The 19,850-nt window shown below is 58.6% G+C and overlaps 1 protein-coding gene across 1 annotated transcript; it reads right to left on the reverse strand.

Moving 5' to 3' along the window:
* Nucleotides 1-901: 901 nt before the first annotated feature.
* ALX3 (ALX homeobox 3) lies at nucleotides 902-11,239 on the reverse strand. Its single transcript, XM_006745746.3, has 4 exons — nucleotides 10,867-11,239; nucleotides 5,399-5,715; nucleotides 2,497-2,625; nucleotides 902-2,106 (listed from the first exon to the last, which is right to left on the reverse strand). The coding sequence occupies exons 1-4, from the start codon at nucleotides 11,141-11,143 to the stop codon at nucleotides 1,798-1,800; spliced, it is 1,032 nt and encodes a 343-aa protein (XP_006745809.2). The 5' UTR covers nucleotides 11,144-11,239; the 3' UTR covers nucleotides 902-1,797.
* Nucleotides 11,240-19,850: the final 8,611 nt, after the last annotated feature.

Below are 19,850 nucleotides of genomic sequence, written 5' to 3' on the forward strand. Positions count from 1 at the left end.
TATTGACCAGCTGTGTGAAGGGGGTTGTGCTCCTCAGAGGTGCTGGGGCTGCTTCTCCCTATTGCTCCCACTCTTCCCTTCCTGATGCACACAGGGCTCTCGCGTGGACCTCAGAGCCACCAGCATCAGTACCGAGAGGAGAGAAATCGCCAGCAGCCAGGCCCTCGAATGAAGGGAAGGGAAGGAAGACACTGGTTTCTTCTGAGGGGAGCTTGAGCCTGGTCACACTGTCTTAGAGGAAAGTCTGATCTGATGGGGCACTTGCTCCCTCTGGGAATGAGCGCAGCACTGGTGTCTTTGTGTGCTCGGGTTTCTCTGTGCCTGGAAGAGGCTCCTAGCTGAGGCTGAGCTCTGAGCAATGTGGTTGTGTTTACTGGGAGGGTGGGAGGGCCAGGCCTGCTTTCTTCCTGCCTTCTAGGCTGCGGAGATAAGGCAGAAAGTGGGGATGAAGGGTAGAATGGTTAATACTCTGAAACCACAAGAAAGAGTCCTGGCTTTCGTCTCTGCCCCACAGCTCAGACATGCCCCTGGGGCATCTGGGAGAAGGGGGTTGCCCCACCCCCACGGTTCTGGCCCAGGGGAGCTCAGAGCCCTCAGGGGACTCCCCCATCTTTCATTCCAGCCCCCCTTCCACTGCCAGTTCAGCCACAAGTTTATCTCCGCCTTCCCACCCCAGCTCCCCATTTTCCCTTCCACATGGGCCCAGCAGCCCTCGACCCGATCCTAGGCAGGTGAAAGGGCCAGGCATGGCGTCTATCGGCCTTGGGGGCCCTGCTGCAGGCCCACCTTCCCCTAGCCCCCAGGATCCCCGCTGGCCCCTTAGGAGGGCCTGCCCAGCCTGAACCCTGGGCACAGACCAGCTAACCCATTGTCAAACCCTGAGGATACACAATCACCTGGTCTAAAAAATACTGCCATCTTTATTATTATGCTGGGCAGCACACTTTTTTTTTTTTTTTTTTTTACAAAAGTGGGGTTTGAGATCTCAGGGGCTTAGAATCCGTGGAAGTCTGTTTTATTCTTACCAACATCTAATGAGTAAACCAGGGGAGCTTACAGTTTCTATGGCATAGCTCTGGCCTGAGCCCACAGAAGAGAATCCAAATATTTGGTGGTTTCTGGTGGACTTTCTGCCCCCTTGGAGGGGGTGAGGACTCCATGGCATGTTGGGGGCGGGGGCACAGGGCAGGAGTAAGGGGTGGCTGGAGCTGGGCCTCCCGGCACCTTTTCTGGCACCTTTTCCCCAGTGGCCTTCAGGCCCTTGTGAACTCCGGACACCGAGTGCTCGCCCCCTGGTGGTGCGAGGAGGGAGTCAGGCTGGCCCTAGATGCTCATGCTGCAACACTGGTTTCCCCTTAGTCACAAAGAGCTTCTCCTGGTTCAACCTGTGTCATCCTCTTGTTTTCCTGGGTTCCCTGAATGAGGAACCAGTTCAGCCATTTCAGCTGGAGGGATGACACTTAAACTTGGACAAGTCTGCAGAAGCAGGGCAGTGTCTTCCTCCCTCCAGCCCAGAGTTGGATGAAGGGACCCAGTGTGTGGTAGGAAGAGTCCTACCTGCTTTGCAGCCCCCTTTGTCCTGGGCAGCCCCATCTTATTTTAAGAGAAAAAAAAAAACTCTAGCTTGTTCCCTGCGGGAGGCTGAGGATCCCAGCTGCTCTGCCTGGGCCTCCGGGAACCGACTGGGGCTTGGAGGCAGAGGTGTGCCCTCTCTGGCATCCAGGCTGGGGTGGGGTGGGAGCAGCTGAGAACAGAAAAGGGGGGTGGGCAGCTTAGTCTGCATGTCCACGCAACCGATCACGTGGTCCAGTTCAGTAGGCTGGGTGGCTCCTTGGACTTCACCCTGAGCGAGATGAGGCTTGGAGACTTATAGTCGCCATCTGGGGTAGGCTCAAAGCTGTGGCCCCCCAGGGCAGGGGAGAAGCCATGGATGGAGTAGATGCCAGGGTGGGCTCCAGGGGAGGCTGGCACCCCCATGAAGCCAGCCACATTCCCATGAGAGTGGGAGTATGGAGACATGCACGGGGAGGGCATGCCCTCTGGAGACACGAGGCAGGGGCCGGGGGGGCTCCCGGACCCTGGACTGGGCCACAGGGAGTTCTGCAGCTGAAAAGAGAGACAGAAAAGAAGGCCCATGAATCAATAGCCCAGGGGCTGCCTCCCTTACCTGGGGGTTCTGTCTTTGCCCTTAGGGCTCTGGAAACTTAGCAGGAAACCCCCACTTGGCCCAGGTCTAGAATCTGCTCCCGCCTACCCCCCGACACTTGAAATGGCATCTCCGGAGCCCCCTGCCACTGCACCTCCAAATGAGGTTTGCTTCAGTACCAGCTGTTCGGCATGCCTCATTCACGAGACAGGGAGGAGCCTCACTTTGCAGAGGAGAAGTGATTTACCCATGGTCCCGCAGAGTCCTAAGGCTGCTTCAGGTCTCCCTGGGGCCCACGCTACCCTGGGGGATGTGGCCAGGCCCTGACGCAGGGCCAGCTGGGGTCTCACCTGCAGGTGGCTGTCTGTTCGGGGCAGCACAGAGATGTCATAGGCAGATGTGAAGGGGTTCCGCCCCTCCTGGATCTTGCCATAGCGCTCGCGCTTCCGCCACTTCGCTCTGCGGTTCTGGAACCAGACCTGGGGAACGAGGGGAGAGGCTGAGTGAGTGACAAAGCGGCCCTGAGGAATAGAGCCCCCTGGGGAGAGAGTGGGTGGGGGTGTCCTGCAGGATGGGGAGCTGGCTCTGGCTGGAGGAGCTTGAGCTGCAGCAGCCTGTAAATCCCTATTCTCCGGGCCAGGGGAACCGGGGGGCGGGGGGTGCTTCTTGGTCCCTTGGGCCACCCCTCACCCCCCAGTCACCAGGCTGAGTCACTCTCTTGGTTCTCCAGCCCGCCTGTGCCACTAAGGGTGTCGTGGGATCTGTGGCCGCAGAGGCTCTGGGCACTGGCTAGGCGTACCAGGGCACAGACCTCTAGCCCCCCTGCCTCATCTCCGCTCCCGGGCTCCCTGCCTCCCAGCCTCAGGTCAGAGCCCAGCTCCTTAAGAAGGCCCCTGGGCACTGAGCCCTGCCCTTCTCCGCAGCCTCACCCCCAGCCAGGCAGTATGGCTTGATTCTTCCTACTTGCCTCTCAAGCCAACTTGCCTCTGAACGCATCCGCTACCTTGTGACTCCCTGCCTCGCCTCAGCCTTCCCCTGCCTCGACTTACCGCCTCACCCTGACACACACGCATATGTTGCCGCTGGCCTGGGTGATGCGCTGGCAACTCTCTCGTACTCACCACACCCTATTACCATTGTCCCTTTTGTAATCTGTGTCTCCCACTCACTTGGGAGCTCCCGGCAGGTGAGGGTGGCCTCCCTGTGTCGTGCGCATCTGTGTACCTGTCTGCGCCAAATCTGTCACTTGGCGGAGGCCCTGCGGCTGTTACATTTATGGTACCAGTGCACGCGTTTTGTATTTCTGTCATTTAATAAACATTTCTGTGTCAGGCTCTGGGCTAGATGTTGGCAATATCAAAACCAAACCAAACCAAACCATCCCCTTGCTTTCCAGGGATCTGGCTGGGAGCCATGACAAAAGAAGTTGTGTGTGTGTGTGAGAGTGTGTGTGTGTGAAAGGAACCCCACCTCGGCCCCTCACACATGCCCCCATGGTGGCCGTTCCTACCGCTCAGACAGGTGAAGCCACGACAGTTAAGGAGCTTGGCAGACCCCGAGCCCCCTAAGCCCCAGATGCAGAGATCCCAGAGCAGGCCTGGGGCAAGGTCAGGGACGGACCATCCCACCTGCCCAGCTGCTGGGCCTTTCCTTCTCTATCCTCCCTCCCCCTCGGGTAGATGAAGGAGTCTGGACTGCTTCACCGGGCATTCCTCCCCGTCATCCCTGGTTGTCTCTGCAGCGCCCACTGTAGACTTCCGCCTGCACTTGGGCCTTGCCCTCTGCACTGTTCTGTGTGGTGGCTTACTGCTCTCCATGGGGTAGGGCCTGCGGGTGGCTGTCACATTCCTGTCAGAGAAAAGAGCCTTGTGGCCGCCCCTGCACCCCTTCGGCGTTGAAAAGGCCTGCGAGAGGAGTGGGGGGCTGTGCTCCGCCTCTCCAAGGCAGTTCCATGGCCACGGCTATCCAGAGGCTCGCAGACGGTCCGGAGACTTGATGTTCCGGACTTCCGTGGCTCATGGACTCTGGGACTGTTGTGAATGCTCGGTCTCTTACCCTGCTGGCCCAGGTCCTGGGGCGCCCTGGGAGGACAGTCCTAGAAGTGTGTTTTGGGTGCTGCCTGGGAGGAAAATGAAAGCAGGAGGACCCAGAAGAGAAGGGGAAACAGCCTAAGCCCCTCTGGTCCTACGCTGAATCCAGCTGTAGGGCCTTCTCTGCTAGAAGGCAGCCGGCCTCTTCGTGGACTGGCCTGCCAGGCCCCATACTCGGCCAGAGGGAGGCCCCATACAGGGTGTGCTATGTATGAGCTCTGTCCCTATTAGGTCTCCTCTGTGGTGGGAAAGAGAATCTCCTCTGTCTAGAAGTCACCTCCTCACCTCTCCTGAGAAGCCCAAATCCCACCCCTCTCCCAGTGCCTCCTACTTGGCCTCAGGGAGCCTGTTGTGCCTCATGCCAGTTCAAAGTCAAAGCAAGGCAAACAACCACCATCTTCCTCTTGGGCCAGGCTTTTACTGAAGCCTCCTTCCCCATCCCCACCCTCCGCTTGCCACCTTCATGTTCTTTCTCACTTCCGACATGTCTTGGACGTGGACTTCCCTTCTCCCTTTCCCCTGTTCTCAGCATCCCTCCGTCCCTTCACCCCCAACCCCTACCTGAAGCTGGCCACAGCCTACCCAGGAAGCCCTGCGGCCTGATCTCTGCTGGGGAGAGTTGGTTGGGTGGGGAAGGGCCCCTGGCCAGGCTCTCCCGGCTGGGGTCTGGGAGCTGGTGGGCCTGACAGTCGCTGGCTCGGGATGGCTTTGAGCATCACTGGGTCTCAGACCCCCCCCCCCTCGCAGTGGGGACCCTCCTGTTCTGGGCAGCTACCTCGGGAGTAGCCCGATGTGTTCAGCATTTCACTGCTTCCGAAAGGCTGTCACATCTGTGATCCTCAAAGACCATCCTAGGTAGGAAAAGCGAGACTGAGAGATCCAAGGACATGCCCCAAGTCACCTGGTCAGCTAGAAGTGGCAGAGCAAGGACTCCCAGACAGGTAGGTCTTTGGAGTCCCAGAGGCCACCACCCCCATGAGGCACTTGGGCTGCAGGCCCGTGGCGGCAGCGGAGCTGGGCATGGAGGGGAGCCGAGGGCAGGCACCTGGGAAAGGCAGCTCTCCGTGGCACCAGCACCCACCTCTCCCGGCCCTTCCATGGCCTGGCCCGTGGTCGGGGTGGGAGAGGCAGCCAGAGAGGCCCACGCCCGGGGTGCCCTCACCTGTACCCGGGCCTCGGTGAGGTCCGTTCGCAGAGCCAGCTGCTCCCGGGCATACACATCAGGGTAGTGGGTTTTCTGGAAGACTCTCTCCAGCTCTTCCAGCTGGAACGTGCTGAAGGTCGTGCGGTTACGGCGCTTCTTGCTCTTGTTCTTGGCCAACTCCATGGAATCAGGCAGTCCCGGGGACAGAGGGACACGCAGGCTGGCCAGACAAGGGCCTGGGGAGTCTTGCAAGTTAGAGGGCCCGTCTCTGGGCCCCCCTCGGCAGTCCAAGGGCAGCTGGGGGAAGCTGGCAGCTTTGGAGGCCTTCTCCTCGGCTGCAATGGAAAACACAAAAAGGAGGATGGAAACCGAACCAGGGGGTTTTGTGGGTGGACTGGGGGAGGGGGCAGGACGTTTGACGCTTCAGTGCCCGCCTCCCCCTTCCTTTCTCTTCCCTCATCCCAGCAGCCACCCTCCATGGGAGCCTGGCATTCGGAGGCCTGCTTGCTGAGCCTCCAGCTGGGGAGGGGGCCCTGGGGAACCATGTGCTCTGTGGTCTGGGCGGATCTGCTGGGGCCAGACGAGGGTTCATTTCGGGGAAGCGCTTTGTGGTGGTGTGTCCCACAGGGAGTGGGGGTGCCAGGATTGGCGCCATGGCAGGGCCTGGCGCGGAGGCGGGAGGAGGGGGTGAGCAGGGGGTGGTGGACGTCTCCCGCCCCTGCCAGGAAGTGCCTCCTTGGCCCTGGCTGTTGGGGGTGGGGGGAGGGAACGTGGTTCCCAGGTCCTCATGCCCCTGCCTCTGGTCCCAGGTCCAGGCAGGGGACAGACAGGGACACTCCGATCCCCTTTGGCTTGTCTGGCTGTGCCTCATTCTTTGGACCCCAAATCTCAGGGCAATGTCAAATCCCCCAGCCCTGGGGCGTGAAGGGCAAGATGGGGCAAAGAAGCGTCCAAAAAAAGATTGTTTCATTCCTCCGAAAACTGTGACGTTTGGGCCCAAGACTTGAGCTCCAGCATTAGAGTCAGGGCTTGGGGGACCAGTGTCGAAAGAGGACCCAGCTCCCAACCCCATCACTCTGGCCATGGACTGCCCCCTCCCTCCTCGGCAGTTTCCAAAGGCCCCCCCACTGCCCATGATGAGCAAGCAGGGAGGGAGGACCTGACTGCAGCTGGGCACAGTTCCCAGCAGCCCCACTCTGACACGCTAACCCTCACTCGGCAGGCTTGGTGGAGCCCTGCCACAACCCGGTCATGGTGAAAAATAGGTCACCCCGATTGCTCCGCCCTCTCCTCTGGCGAGGCCCCCAGCGGCACTGCCATGAAATCTCCAGGAGTCCACTGGGACAGCAGGAGCCCTGCCACAAAGACGCCCCACTGACTCATGCAGCCTGGCCCTTGCCCTGGCCCATCCCCAGTAGGGGCCTGGGCCCCTGGAGGCCCAGCAGGCTGGCACCAGGAGGCTGTTTCCCCCTTGGGACTCGGTGTCAGGATCACAGCTATCATCAGGGAAGCATGGGACCAGGGAAATGGGATTCTCGGGCTCTGGCTCTGAAGAGTCCCTGTCTGCATTATGGAGGACAAGTCCGGCAAGGTCTCCCCCAGCTGGAAGGTGGTCAGGGACCTCCCAGGACCACCCAGGCTGTGCAGGAAGCTCCACGGCCTGGCAGAGTCAGGGGACCTGCCCTCGGGCACCAAGCTCACAGCTCGGGCGGAGCATCGAGGAGAAAGTGCGCCAGCCACTGACTTCCATTCTTGGCCCACATGTTTTGGTTCTAGAGGTAGTTCCATGGGCAGCAGCTTAGGGAGAAGGACTCATGGAAGCTGAGCCAAATAACTGAAAATGGTCAGGGGGAGTGGGGGACTGGAAGGGGACACCCCACATCTAGCAGGTTTGAGGGGGTGGTCTTGGAGTTCTGGGTTCAAAGGGAGGTCCTCCTGGACTTGAGGCAAAAAAGGGTGAGGGTGGCTCAGGGATGGGGATGAGGGGAGCATTGACATCACTACAGAGGGCCCTCCAAAGTTCTGAGGCTTTGCTCATCTGGCTCTTGGGCCCTCAGTGTCTGTCCAAACAGGATCTGCCCAGAGGAAGTGACTAGCTCTGGGCTCTGAGCGACCAGAGTAAGAGATAAAAGCACAGCAGGACTTTTCGGAATAGCCACCCGGAAAAGGCTGCTGGCCTCCGCTGGCCTCCCTCGCCTGCCCAGTCTACAGCCCTCCCAGGGGACCAGGGTACTTGTCCCCTCCTCATCACCATGGCCCTGAAACCTCCATCTACCTGAAGGACTCCGGGGAGAAGCCGGCATCCCCCTCTTTGGGAGGACAGGGGCACACCTCCTAGAATGTCTCCGGAAGAGCAAGGCACAGTGGAGAAAAGAGGGGAGGTGGGGTCAGCGAAGGGCAGCAGTCAAGGAAAGGAAGGAAAGGCAGCCCCAAGTTTGAGTCTGAGCTTGTAAACAGCAGGGTGCACCGGGAGGCCCCGAGCACTTTCCAGGTGTATGCAGGCTGTGTTTGGGGGTCACCTGCACCCGGTGGGGACACTGGGTGGTTAAGGGGGAGTGTTCGTGGTAGAGATTGGAATCCTGGGGCTCAGCACCAGGGGGTCCACAGCCCGCACAACTGCAGCACCGCGGCCGAGGTCCGGCGGGCCAGAAAGACAGGAGCCAGGACAAAAACCTCTGAGGAGGCCACGGTGTTCGGTCCCTGACTGGCTCCCACGCCCCGCTGCTCGCCCGCACCCTGGGACCGCCAGAGCCCCCCCCCCCACCCCGCTAGCGGCTCGGGAGCCCTACCGCTCGCTCCGGACGCCAACCGGGAGCCCCACTGCCCTCTCAGCTAGCGTCCACTGAGGCCGCCGGGCCCACCCCCCGGTTTTCGGCCTCCGCGCGGTTTCCCACGCGATGCGCAGAGCTCGCAGAGGCCTGGGCTCTCGCAGCTGCGCAGCTCTGGCTGAAGCCGTCGTGTGCATAAACGCCGTGCGCGGGACCCCGGCTGGGCCTTGGTGCTCTCCCTAGAGTTTCCGGCTTTGGCCTAGACGCCTCAGCCGGCGGGGGGCCCCTGACTTGGAATCCTTCACGAGGTCTGCGGCCGGTCCGGTGAGCGCGGCCTTCGGTGCTCCGCTCTGGGCCTCCGAGGCGGCGGGCGCGTTCCCAGGTCAGAGAGCCAAGCCGGGGAGCGGACCGGGCGGCCCGCGGCGGAGCGGAGCGGGAAGGACCGGCCCGGCACTTCTCCGGCCCTCTGAGCAGCCGCGCTGCACCGCCAGGACGCGGCCGGGGTCCAGGGCAGGGCTGGGCGCTCTCGGCCAAGGGCGCCGCAAAGAGCGGGAGAAGCGCGCCAGGCTCTCCAGCGCGGGACTGCCCGGCCTCGGCGAGATCGCGCCGCAGATGGGGCGCAGCTGCACGCTCACTGGTTTGAACTGGAAACGCTCGGAGCCCGTCAAGTTAGAAGCAGGGAAATAAGGCGGGTTCCCCCTTTGCCGCCACTTCCCACCTCGTAGACTGCGTGGCCCGAGTCCCCCGGGGCCGTTCCTCCCCAGCAGCCCCGCTCCGCCGCAGGGACGCAAGCGGCCCGCGCTCGCCGAGTTGCGGCCCTGGGCACCCGCGAGGCGAGAGGCGGCCGGGGTCCCAGGCTCCGCTGGCACCCGCTGCTCCTGTTTTTCGTTTGGTCGGTCCTCCGCTCAACTGGAATCGTTAATTTTCCTCTCCCACTTGATTTTGCTGCTTTCTGCTCTGTTAGGATGTCCCTTTTTTCCTTTCATTTTTTCCCCTGCTTCTACTCTTCTTCGTCCTTTCCCTCCTTCTCCATTTACCCGCTTCGTTCGATGGTTTGATCCTGCGCTTGCTTTTTTCCTGGTTCTTCTGTTCGTTCTCCGTTTGTTTACTGCCGTTCTGCCTTGCTTGCCGACTTTCGTCTACCTCTCCTCGTCTCTCTCCTCCGTTGTTTTGTTCATTTTCCTTTTCCTTCTTTTTGGTGGTTAACACTCTTTGGTTTTACTTTTACGCATTTCGTTGCTGACACCCTCGCCGTCGCCGGGTCCCTCCACGCCCCGCCGCTCGTTCTGCCCCAGCGCTCTCCGCAGTGTGCCCCTCCTGGCGGCCCCGCGGTGCGTGCGGATCCCGCGCGCCCAGCAGGACGCGGGCCCGAGGGGTGGGTCCCGCCCGACGCGGCGCGCCCAGCCAGCGCGGGTACCTGTCCCCGGCGGTGCTCATGTGGCTGCGCGGCCGCCGCCGTCTGGCGGGGATCAGAGGAGCCAGGCCAACTGCTTTTCATTAAGTCCCAACTGTGGTTTTTATCAGGAGAGCCTCTTTCAAAGGGCACAGACACGAAGCTCCGCGGACTCGCTCATTTCCTCCGCTGACCCCCACACACCTCCCCGCCCTCCCCGACACACTCCCACCGCCCTGGGCGAAGGCCCGAGCTGCCTGGCCGCTCGGTGGAGGCCGGCGAGGCGCCAGTGGGTGGAGGCGGGTTGGGGCCGATCTCAGAGGATCCAGTCCTGGGCCTAAGGTGCGGGATGTGGCAGCGCAGATGGGGCGGGCGCCCAGACTCCTGCAGGTCAGCGGGTGCAGTGGGCGGCGGCAGGGCTGCGGGCCCGTGTGGCAGGCCCCGGCGTTCAGGCGCGTTCTCCGGAGATGGCGCGGTCCAACTGGCCTTGGCGCATGGGGCACCGGCCCAGGAGCCCGAGGCGCCTAGGGGATAGGCCCGCCCGGGGTGCTCTCGACGGCCCCAGCCGAGACGATCCAGTGCGAGGAAGCCAAGACTGCGAGAAGGGCGGCCATCACCGTGCATAACGACGGGGAGGCCAGGTTAGTCTGAGAAATAAGAACACAGTTATTCCGTATTGCGAACGGCCCCGGTACTGCGGGACCGGCCGCGGCCGCGCCGCCGAATGCCTAACGCGCCGGCAGCGCCTTCCCCACGGAGGCTGGGCCTGGGGGGATGGGGGGGCGGCGCGGAGAAGCCGGCGGAGGCCAGGCCGCAGCCCTCGGCTGAGTCCTGCTGGGCCACTCGAGGTCGGGGCCCAAGCTCAGGGCCCCGAACGGGCGCCACACACAAAAGCCGCGCTTCTCTCCCCGCATCGGGACCGAGGGCTTCGCGTGGCGCCCGGGGCCCTGGGCCCGGTCCGGGCTTCTGGGTCAGTGGCAGCTCCAGGCCAACTCCGGCCAAGCATGATTTCTCCTTCCCGCCTCCGGTCGCCTTCGGGCTTCACTGGGCCCGGGGCCGTCGCCGTCGCCGCTCCACCCTCGCGCGACCTCCCGCCTCCCGTTCCCGTCCCGGGAGGCACGGAGGGCTCTGCCTCCCGCGGGGCGAGGGCTTCGCCGGCCTGGGCCAGCGCCGGTGGGGCTTCTGAGGGAGCCGTGGCGAAGGGCTAGAGGGTCTAAAAGTGGAGAGCTGGGCGAGCGGGCGAGGGAAGCAGGGAGGCCCGGGCGGGCCGGGGAAGGGAAGGAGAGCGGGTCGGGGCTGCGCGCTACGCCCGCGCCGCGCGTTACCTTCCGCGGGGCCCTCGTAGAAGTGGCTGCCGTTGAGCGCCGGGCCGGGCCCGAGGTCCTGCAGGTACTTGGCGGGCGGCTTGGCCGGCTCTGGGAGGTAGGGCTCCAAGGGCCCGCAGGCCGGAAAACGGGTCAGGCGGGGGCCGCGGGGCGGCGCGGGGTGCAGGTGAGGCGCGCCGGCGGCGGTCCCCTGGGGGCCGGGTGGCTCGTCCCCCGCGGCCGCGTAGGGACCGGGCTCGGGCCCCACGCCGAAAAGCGCGCAGCGCTCGGGGTCCATGCCGGCTCCCGGCGCACAGGCCGCCGGGGCTCCGGGGCTCGCGCTGCCCGTGCGGCCTGTGAGCGCCCGCCAAGGGGGAGGGACCTGGGCGCGGGGGCGCGGAGCCCCCGGGAGCGGCGCGCGCCGCGGGGGGCGGGGGGCGGGGGGCAGGGGAGGGGGCCGCGCCTCTGACTTAATGCTGGAACCATCCACGTCACGTGCGGCCCCGCGCGGGTTAACCCCTCGGAGCCCGGGAGCCCCCTGATTCACCCCAGGCCGCGTATCAGAGGCGGTTCGAGCAGAGGGAGGAAACCACCTTTTCTCGACGGCAGGGTCCCTTTTGTCTGCCCATCTTGGTGAGTCCCTTGCTCAGAGCAGCACCCTTGGGCCTGACATCCAGCCTGGAGGTTCTCGCCCCTAGAGGCGTGAGGCACGCCCAACAAACACTCTTAGGCCTGGTCTCCCGACATAGCCTGGGCTAAGGGCGGGGTGGGGGAGGGGCTGGGCTGGGCCTTTACCTAACTCTTGGCTGGGAGCTGGAAAAACGTTGCCTCTGCAAAAACACCTCCCTTGCAGATCCCTCGTTCCTCACTGGGACAGGAGTCCTTGGGAAGAGGTGTGTGGGAAGAGGTGTGTGGAAACAGCTCTAATCCGGGAATGGGGGCTGGGAAGTTTGGGCCTGGGCACTATCATTAATTAGCTGTGGGACCTTGAACTGTCACTGGTGTCTTCATCTGACTCTGGAGTCTGGACCAAGGCAATCCTTGGAGCCTTTCTGTGTATTCCTGGTGGGTTTGAGAAGCAGAGGCAGAACCAGAAGGTTCAGGGAGACTTGCAGGGACAGCTCAGGACTGAACAGGGTCCGGCAGAGGCTGTCTTTGGAGCAGGTGGAGGGATACATAGAGGGTTTGAGGTTTGAACAGCAGGTGTGGAGTGAATACCTTTCAAATGATCTGGGAGTGCATGGGGATCCACTGGAGAGAGGCTGGCTGCAGCCCAGACCTCAGGGCTCTGCTGCCCCAGGCCTGCTATTTTGCAGGGAGATGAGGGTAGGGTGGCATCTCCTAGGAGTTGACTCTCCCCAGCCAAAAGGAAGCATAGGACTAGGGAGGTGGCTTGGAATTTCTGAGAAGAGAAACAGCCCCCACCCTAAGATCCGGGAAGAAATTCCTGAGTGCCCTGGGACCCTGCTCCCTTCTGTGGATTGAGGAGTCCCCAAGTCTGGGTTACACTGCTTTTTATTTTCAGTGCCTCCAGAGACTAGTGAGAGGGATGGGGAGTCAAACATCATTTGTATTTCATTTGAATTCTCAATTTTTAAAGGAATCCAAGAGGCCTGGTGTGAACACCTCCCTCTTCCGCTGGGGGCTTAGAGGGGGTTTCTTGGCTGTCCTCAGCCAGAGTTGGGCTGTAAATCAAGGCCAAACAGGAACCAGAAGCCTTGCATCTCACAAGTAGTCATTAAGCCATTATTAAACATACCGTAATTTCTCTGAAGCCTTATTGGTTTAAACACCACATTGGAGGTATTATGGCCATTAGGGCCCCTAATCACAGACTGCAGACTGGGCTAGTGAGGTGGGAGCACCTGGGGCTGGGATTTCCAGCCAAGAGGGAGGTTCAGCTTAGAATTAAGCTTTCCTCTCTGGCCTCATGGTGGGGAGGGGGGGGATCCATTCTCTAGGATCCAGTGGATCGCAGCTCTGGGCAATCAGTTTGCAATGATCCCTTTTGCTCATTAGTAAGGTTTTTTTTATAGTTATTGGGCTAAGGCTGTGGATATTGTTGACTCTTCAGGAGGATGTCAATGTCAACTCAGGACGCCGCTTCTGTTCCACAAAGGAATCGGGCAGCTTACTGTGAGAGATGCACGGAGGATGCAGGAAAAACATCACCAACGGTTTAAACAAGGCAGCCGGGCTTAAATGCCAAGTGTTTTGCCTCAGGTGATAAGTCTTTCTCAGCCTCAGTGTCCTCATCGTAAAAATGGGCTGTGCACGCGGACAAAGGATGTTGGAGAAGCACTTATGTTTTGATGGATGTGATGTACTGTGTTAGTTCATGAGATTATTATTACTGTTATGGTATCCAGAGATGGCAATTGGCAGAAAGTTCCTGACTCCGGGGACTGAATGGGCTAGAGGCTGGGGCTGATCAGAGAGACCTAGGGACCAACCCATAGCCCTGCCCAAGCCCAGAAGCTCCTCCTGCCATTCCTCACTCTCTGACCAGAACCAGTTTCCATGCTGTCAGTTGAACTGAGGCTGGAGAAAACCCCAGCTTACATTCAGATCGGATGGATAGATAGAGTTGCCCTCTGGGTGGCTTTTTTCCCAGGATAATGCGACACAGGGTACGCTTTCCTGTTTCCCTTTTAAACCACTAGTGCAAACTCTTTATCTGTATGGGATATGGGGAGAGTTTGATGGGGCAGAGGTGTGTAGAAAACACACAAATTGGCACTCTTAGGTTGTCCAGGTTTTCCCTTAGGAGAGCTGAGAGATCCCGGAGTACCACAGGGCCCTCATTTTACAGATAAAAACAACAGCTAATACTTCTTACAGTGTACCAGCCACTATCTAACGTATCCTATAGACAAGAGTTTATTTAATCCTCCCAACTCCACGAAGTAGGCACAACTATTATCCCCACTTTATAGAGAAGAGAGTGAGGCCACAGAAGGGAGCCATTCGTCCACGGTGGACACGGCCACGTCGTGGCAGAACCAGAATTTATGCCCAGATCCGTGGTTCCCCGCCTGACACTGAGCGTCCTTCAGTCCTTCTTCTTCGGCTAACTTGACAAAGCTGAAATCATCCAACGCACGCCCTCGTGTTCCCAGAGGAAGGTTGGGACTTCTCCCTGAAAAGGAAGTTGAGGCCAAAGTGGACTAGGGCCAGAGGTGGTCCAAGGTGGAGCCACACTGCTGCACTCCTGATGGCGGAGTGGCAGTTTATTTATTTTATTTTTATTTTTTTTAAAGATTTTATTTATTTATTTGACAGAGACACAGCGAGAGAGGGAACACAAGCAGGGGGAGTGGGAGAGGGAGAAGCAGGCTTCCCGCGGAGCAGGGAGCCTGATGTGGGACTCGATCCCAGGACCCCGGGATCATGACCTGAGCCGAAGGCAGACGCTTAACGACTGAGCCACCCAGGCGCCCCAAGGAGTGGCAGTTTATTGAGACACGCTGTACCTCATGCTGGGGTGGCTGGGACAGTAGGCGGAGGGTGGTTTCTGCTAAGCTGCGACCAAATGAAACAGAGCGGCAAACACCTGAGAGGTTTCACGACCCACTGACGCAGCCAGATATGGGGCAGAGTCTTAAGAGAATTTGCGAATTCACCGTGTGTGCTCTTTGATAATCACTTGCATCGCAATAGTGTTTGTCACTGCTGTATTATCCGTGGAGTAAGTGAGATGAACTGACGCGATGATCCAGATCATTCTAGGTCCTATCATGCAAAACCTTAAACAACAACAACAACTAACTTCCCACCTGCTGAGAAAAACTTTTAAAATAAAAATGGTACTAACTGGCTGTGTCTAGGCAACTGTTTTGCACCAGCCAGTTGCTTCATTCATTCATTCATTCATTCATTCATTCACTAGGAGGACCTACTACGTGACAGGCACAGTGTACCAGCACTGAGGTACTAAGCGTGCCTCCTGCCTTGGGGGAGCAGACGCTTTGCTGGAGTGGAAATGTCTCCTCCACCATGACAAAATCAGCACTGGGATGTGAATTAGGGTGGCCTCTGGTCTCGAGAGCAGAGTTCCTGGCATCTCAGCCTCACCTGTGAGGTTGGTTCTAGAATCAGGGAAGCAGCCCCAACTCCTACTTTCTTTCATTTTTTACTTCCCTCAGCCTACACCACAGGACGGCGAAGGCCCCTCCCTTTTGCCGCAAGGGGTCAGAACAACGGGAAAGATGTCACCTCAGATCTGACATTTACAAAACTTTCTTCCAGCCAGGAAAGACTCAGTTGCTTTTTTTTTTTTTTTTTTTTCTCGAAGGGAAGAGAGTTGGTATTGCCCTTGTCCTGTTTAGACTCTGAAATCCTAAATTGATCCCTATGAAAATTCTGGGTTTGGGAGCCCAAGGAGATTGTTTCTCATTAGTGACATTCTTCCTGGAAGGTCAGGCTAAGGAATGGTAAATAAACCTTCAGATCCAGTGCTTCCTCCTCACCCATGATATTTAAAAGAAAGAAAGAAGGGGGCGGGGAGCTTTGTGCTGTGGAGACCCAGAATCCTGGGCTGACAATCCAAGCTGCAGTCTGGGCTTTGGGGTGAAATTTCTGAGACATTAGGGAGCTATTTTTTCGCTTCTGTTAATTTGATCTGTTTCCTTGGGACAGCCACTCAACCTGTCCGTACCTCAATTTCTCCCCTGGAAAGCGAGAGGAATGATTTTGTAGTTCAGCTTTGATGGAATGAACAAAACAGTGTTTAGACAGATGTTTCTTGAGCCTGCCTCCACCCTGAACCTATATTTCTCTGCTTACGCTCTCTGCCCACCACCCTGGGGTCGGGCTGGGATGGGGGCAGTGAACAGCGAGGTGGGGCTGTGTCTGGGATGTGTCCTGAGTGCCTGGTCTGGCCTGATGCCTGTCTTACTGCCTTTGTGTGAAGGTAAACGGGTTCTGAGGCAAATGCCAACGCAGACCAGCAGAAGTCATTTTGTGGGAGAGTTTCTGGTGAACTCATTCTTGGTGTAAAACAGAAGGAGGCAGGTTTGGACTTCTTGGTAATTCTAATACTCTGATCAATTAATATGGTGCACTCGTTTATTCATCAAACATGTACTGAGTGCCTGCCATGTGCCAGATAGTGGGGCTGCACGGTGAGGACTGAGTCCGAGGACAGAAGCCTTACTCCCAGGGCTTTTCCAGGCTGGCAGGGGAGACACAGGGCAATGGGCACTTAGATCACAGGCTGTGTTGTGCTGGCAGGAAGCACAGGGACCGTGGTGGCCATGAGATGGGCACCTGTCCCAGCCTTGGGCTGGGGACAGCTGGTCATGGAACACTTCCAGGTAGAAAGTTGAGTGGGGCTTAACAGGGGAAGGGGGTGTGGAGGGGGCAGGCGAGAGAGCATCCAGAGAGAACAGCCCAGAGGTGGGAAAGAGGAAGCCACGTTTGGGGAACGTGGATTTGTTGAATTGCTGGGGCTGGAGCAGGAAGAGTCCGGGCTGAAGTGGGAGCAAGAGAGACAGAGGTGGAGGAGTCCACCCGAATCAAGAGAGACTCCAGGTCACAGGCATCCATCCGTGCACCATGCACCATGCACCGCATCCGCCAAGCCCAGCTTCATGCACCAGATCTGCAAGTGGGAGATGAGAGGGAGCAAGCCCCAGGGCCCAGAAGTCCCCGACTTTAGGGGGGCACATGACCCATACCTAGCAGGCAGGTAGTAAGAAAGCCTGCAGAGAAGAAGCAGAGAAGAAGCAGAACAACATGTCTAGCTGCTGGGCACCCTGACGTTGGAGAGTTGGTGGAGAGCAGAGGAGCTGTGTGCGGCAGGCTAAGCGTGGCGATCCGTGAGACCCCTCCGTAGCAGAGCTTTGGCTCTTACAGGGAATGCTGGCTGGGGCACCTCTTGAACTCATTTCAGCAGGAAATCCATTGGTTCCAGAGTGTAGATTCCAGATTTGTTGTTTTTACGGGGCTAACAAGTATGTAATTAGCACATCTGGGGCCCTTCAAAGGAAATGCAAACATACACCATTGAACACCCTTAGAGATGTGAGTGGGACCCACCCCAGAGTTCTGGAAGGAGCTTACCACCATGTCACAGAGACGTCCACTCTAGTCCAGGGTCTGCTTCTGCGCTGGAGGAAGAGAGAGAGAGCCGAGACCGAGTCTGAACTTTATGAGGGACTGGGAGAAAAGCAAATGACAAGGGTTAAAGGGCCTCTGCCTGGCCTCCTCTGGAGTCACCCGGGAAGGAGAGGTAGTGGGCCGGGTAATAATAATGTCCACCGCTCACAGAGAACATAGAGTGTGCCAGGCAAACCCCATCTCATCTCGTCTTCATGTTGTTACACAGCTGACGTTAATATTCCCATTTTAACAAATGAAGAAAAGGAGATTGGTCTGTGTGTCAGTTATCTAATACTGTATAGCAAATCACCCCAAAACTTGGTGGGCTTAGAACAACAGTAGTCAGTGACTACGGGTCAGGGATTCAGGAGCAGCTTGACTGAGTGGTCTGTCTTGGGGTGTCCCATGACCCCAAGTCAGATCTGGGCTGGGCTGCAGGGCTCTGAGGCTTGGTGTGGCATGCAGGATGGATTTCCAAGGTGGCTCACTGCCATAGCTGGCAGGTTGGAGTCGGCTGTTGATGGGAGGCCCCAGTTCCTCCCCTTGGGGGGCCTCTCCACCTGGCTGCTTGGGTGTCCTCACAGCCTGGCCGCTGGCTTCCCCCACAGCGAACGATCTGAGAGACCCAGGTGCAAGGTGCAGTGTCTTTTATGACCCAGCCTCGGAACGCACGCACGCACGCACGCACGATTCGGCCATATTGGATTGGGCACACAGTTCTGATTGGTTCTGATTGATCGTCGGAGAGGATGCCACCAGTGTGGGGCCACTGTGGAGGCTGGCAACGCCAGACTGGCTCAGGAAACTGCCCGGATCACGTGGCTGCGGAGTGCGGCTGGGATTCACGCTCGAGCTGCCTGACTCCGTGGGGAGGCTCGAAGGCCACGTGTTGGCTCAGAAAGACTGGCTACATTGAAGAGTTAAGAAGAGGCCCTGAAGGGACAGGATGAGGAGCCTGGCAGGCAAGTGGCAAAGCCCAGTGGGCAGTGAGAGCCCCACTCACTGCCTGTCCTGAGGGAGACTGATATGGAAGTGGGGACAAGGTGTGCCCTCTGTGGTCAGCAGCCACAGCACACAGACTCCTAGGGGTTCCCTCAGTACAGCGAGCTGATCTCAGGGCTCCTCCGGGGCTCTTCGTCCATGTGGGTGAAGGAAGGAAGCAGGCGCACCTTTTCCCTGAGCAGGTACTAGAATATCCTATTTGCATTGCTGTCAGCTTAGCAAGGGGAACCCCGGCCTTAGACCTGGAATTGAGCGATCGGGAGCGGGGGGCAGTGTTGAGAGCCCACTCTGAGTTGGGTCTGAACCAGGCACTGTACTTTTTAAAATTGCATATAACCCACCCAGGAGGTAGATGCTGTCATTTCTACTTCCCAGTTGATAATACAGAACTCAGAGAATGAAGTCAGTTGTCCAAGGTGTCATATACTTCCTAAATGGTGGAACCAGGAGGGACCCCCAGGCAGGTGGCCTAATCAGCTTGCGCCATCTCCAGCGTGCTGTGCTGCCTTGAGTCTTCTCAGACCGACAAGGGCTGCACTTTCCCTCCTGCTGTTCAGTGGATCTGAGCCCTGGGGGGTTTGGGGGGTGGGCAGAGACCATGCTGGGCAGAATCGGGAGATGAGGGGCTAAAAATGCACCCCCACTCCAAAATCTGGGTGGATCCTTCTCGCTAGATTTTTTTTGTCTTCTGGGGAGATGAGATTTGGACACATGAACAATTACCCAGGAATTCGAGGATGTTCGCTAAGTGTGAGACTGGGTTGCCCTTGCGGAGGAACAGACATAAGCAGGGAGGCGCGGTGTACTCCGAGTCACTTCCAGGTAGAGAAGAAAACCGCTGTGCGGTCGCGAGCATATCAGCACCCATCGCTGGACTCCCAGCTGCACAGCCCTGGGGACCAAAGCAAAGGGCCATTCCCCCGTGCAGAGAGTCCCTGGAGATTTCTGGGCTGCAGCCTGAGAAAATGTGAAGGATCCAGACAGATGGAGAGGAGTTGCTGAGCCCAGGTCAAGCAGACACGGTGCTTCTGAGCACGGGGTGCGTGGCTGCCTCCAGCAGAGGGTTGTGTGAAGGAGTAGCAGGTGTGACAGAGACGGGCTGGGCAGGACCAGAATGTGGCAGGTGTGGAAAATGGAGCCTTCTTTCTTTTAGATAATGGGAGCCACTGGGGAGTAGTGAGAAGCCCTTGCAGGAGGCCTGGCCCTTACTAAGTGTTTGGAATGTTAGTAGTAGTATGGTTGTTATTTAGCAGGAGAAGGAGAGCTGTGCTTTGGGAAGAGAATTTTGGTGGCGTGAGCAGAAAAATAATAGTAATGATGATACCTAATATTTCTTGAGCAGTTACTATGGGCCGGGCTCTTTAAGTACACTGTCTTACTGAATTCTAACCTTCTTACGAGGCAAGTACCACTATCTCCGTTTTACAGCTGAGAAAACTAGGGCACGGAGAAGTCAGTCACTTGCCCAAGGTAGCAGGGGCACATAGGACAAGGGGACACAGCATGTAAGAAAGTGGTCCTGGCATGAGGTGACTAAGGCCTGAACTGGGGTGTGGCCGAGGGGATGAAGAGGGATGGCCGGAGGGAAGAGGTATTTAGTGGGAAGAAGTGACTTATTGCCATGGTTGGGGGGGCGGGGTGTGGCGTGTGGATGACCAGCCGCCCGGAGAATGGCTGCTGCCGAGACAGGGCGCAGGGATATGTCTTCAGGGGACATCTGGAACCTCTGAGGCAGACGTCCATCCGGAAGGGGGTCCTGCACTCCCTACACATTGTCGACTGCAAAGTGAAGGCTACTCTCTGGACTTTGGGGGCAGAGGGAGGCAGGCTCCCCGTGGACTTGCCAGGCTCTGGGATCCTGTGATCGCTGCCCTCCTGGTGACAGCACCAGGCACACCAGG

Source organism: Leptonychotes weddellii, chromosome 4 (genome assembly GCF_054177405.1).
Source record: "Leptonychotes weddellii isolate Sample4059 chromosome 4, ASM5417740v2, whole genome shotgun sequence".
Classification (NCBI taxonomy): Eukaryota; Metazoa; Chordata; class Mammalia; order Carnivora; family Phocidae; genus Leptonychotes; species Leptonychotes weddellii.

Bases quoted from the DNA above. Each gene is read 5' to 3' on its own strand.
- ALX3 (XM_006745746.3), bottom strand. From the start codon at position 11,143: ATGGACCCCGAGCGCTGCGCGCTTTTCGGCGTGGGGCCCGAGCCCGGT. The intron at 2,626-5,398 runs GTGAGGGCACCC...CTCGTTCCCCAG, and splicing joins TCACCGAGGCCCGGGTACAG to GTCTGGTTCCAGAACCGCAG. The intron at 2,107-2,496 runs GTGAGACCCCAG...CTCTCTTTTCAG, and splicing joins GAACAGACAGCCACCTGCAG to CTGCAGAACTCCCTGTGGCC.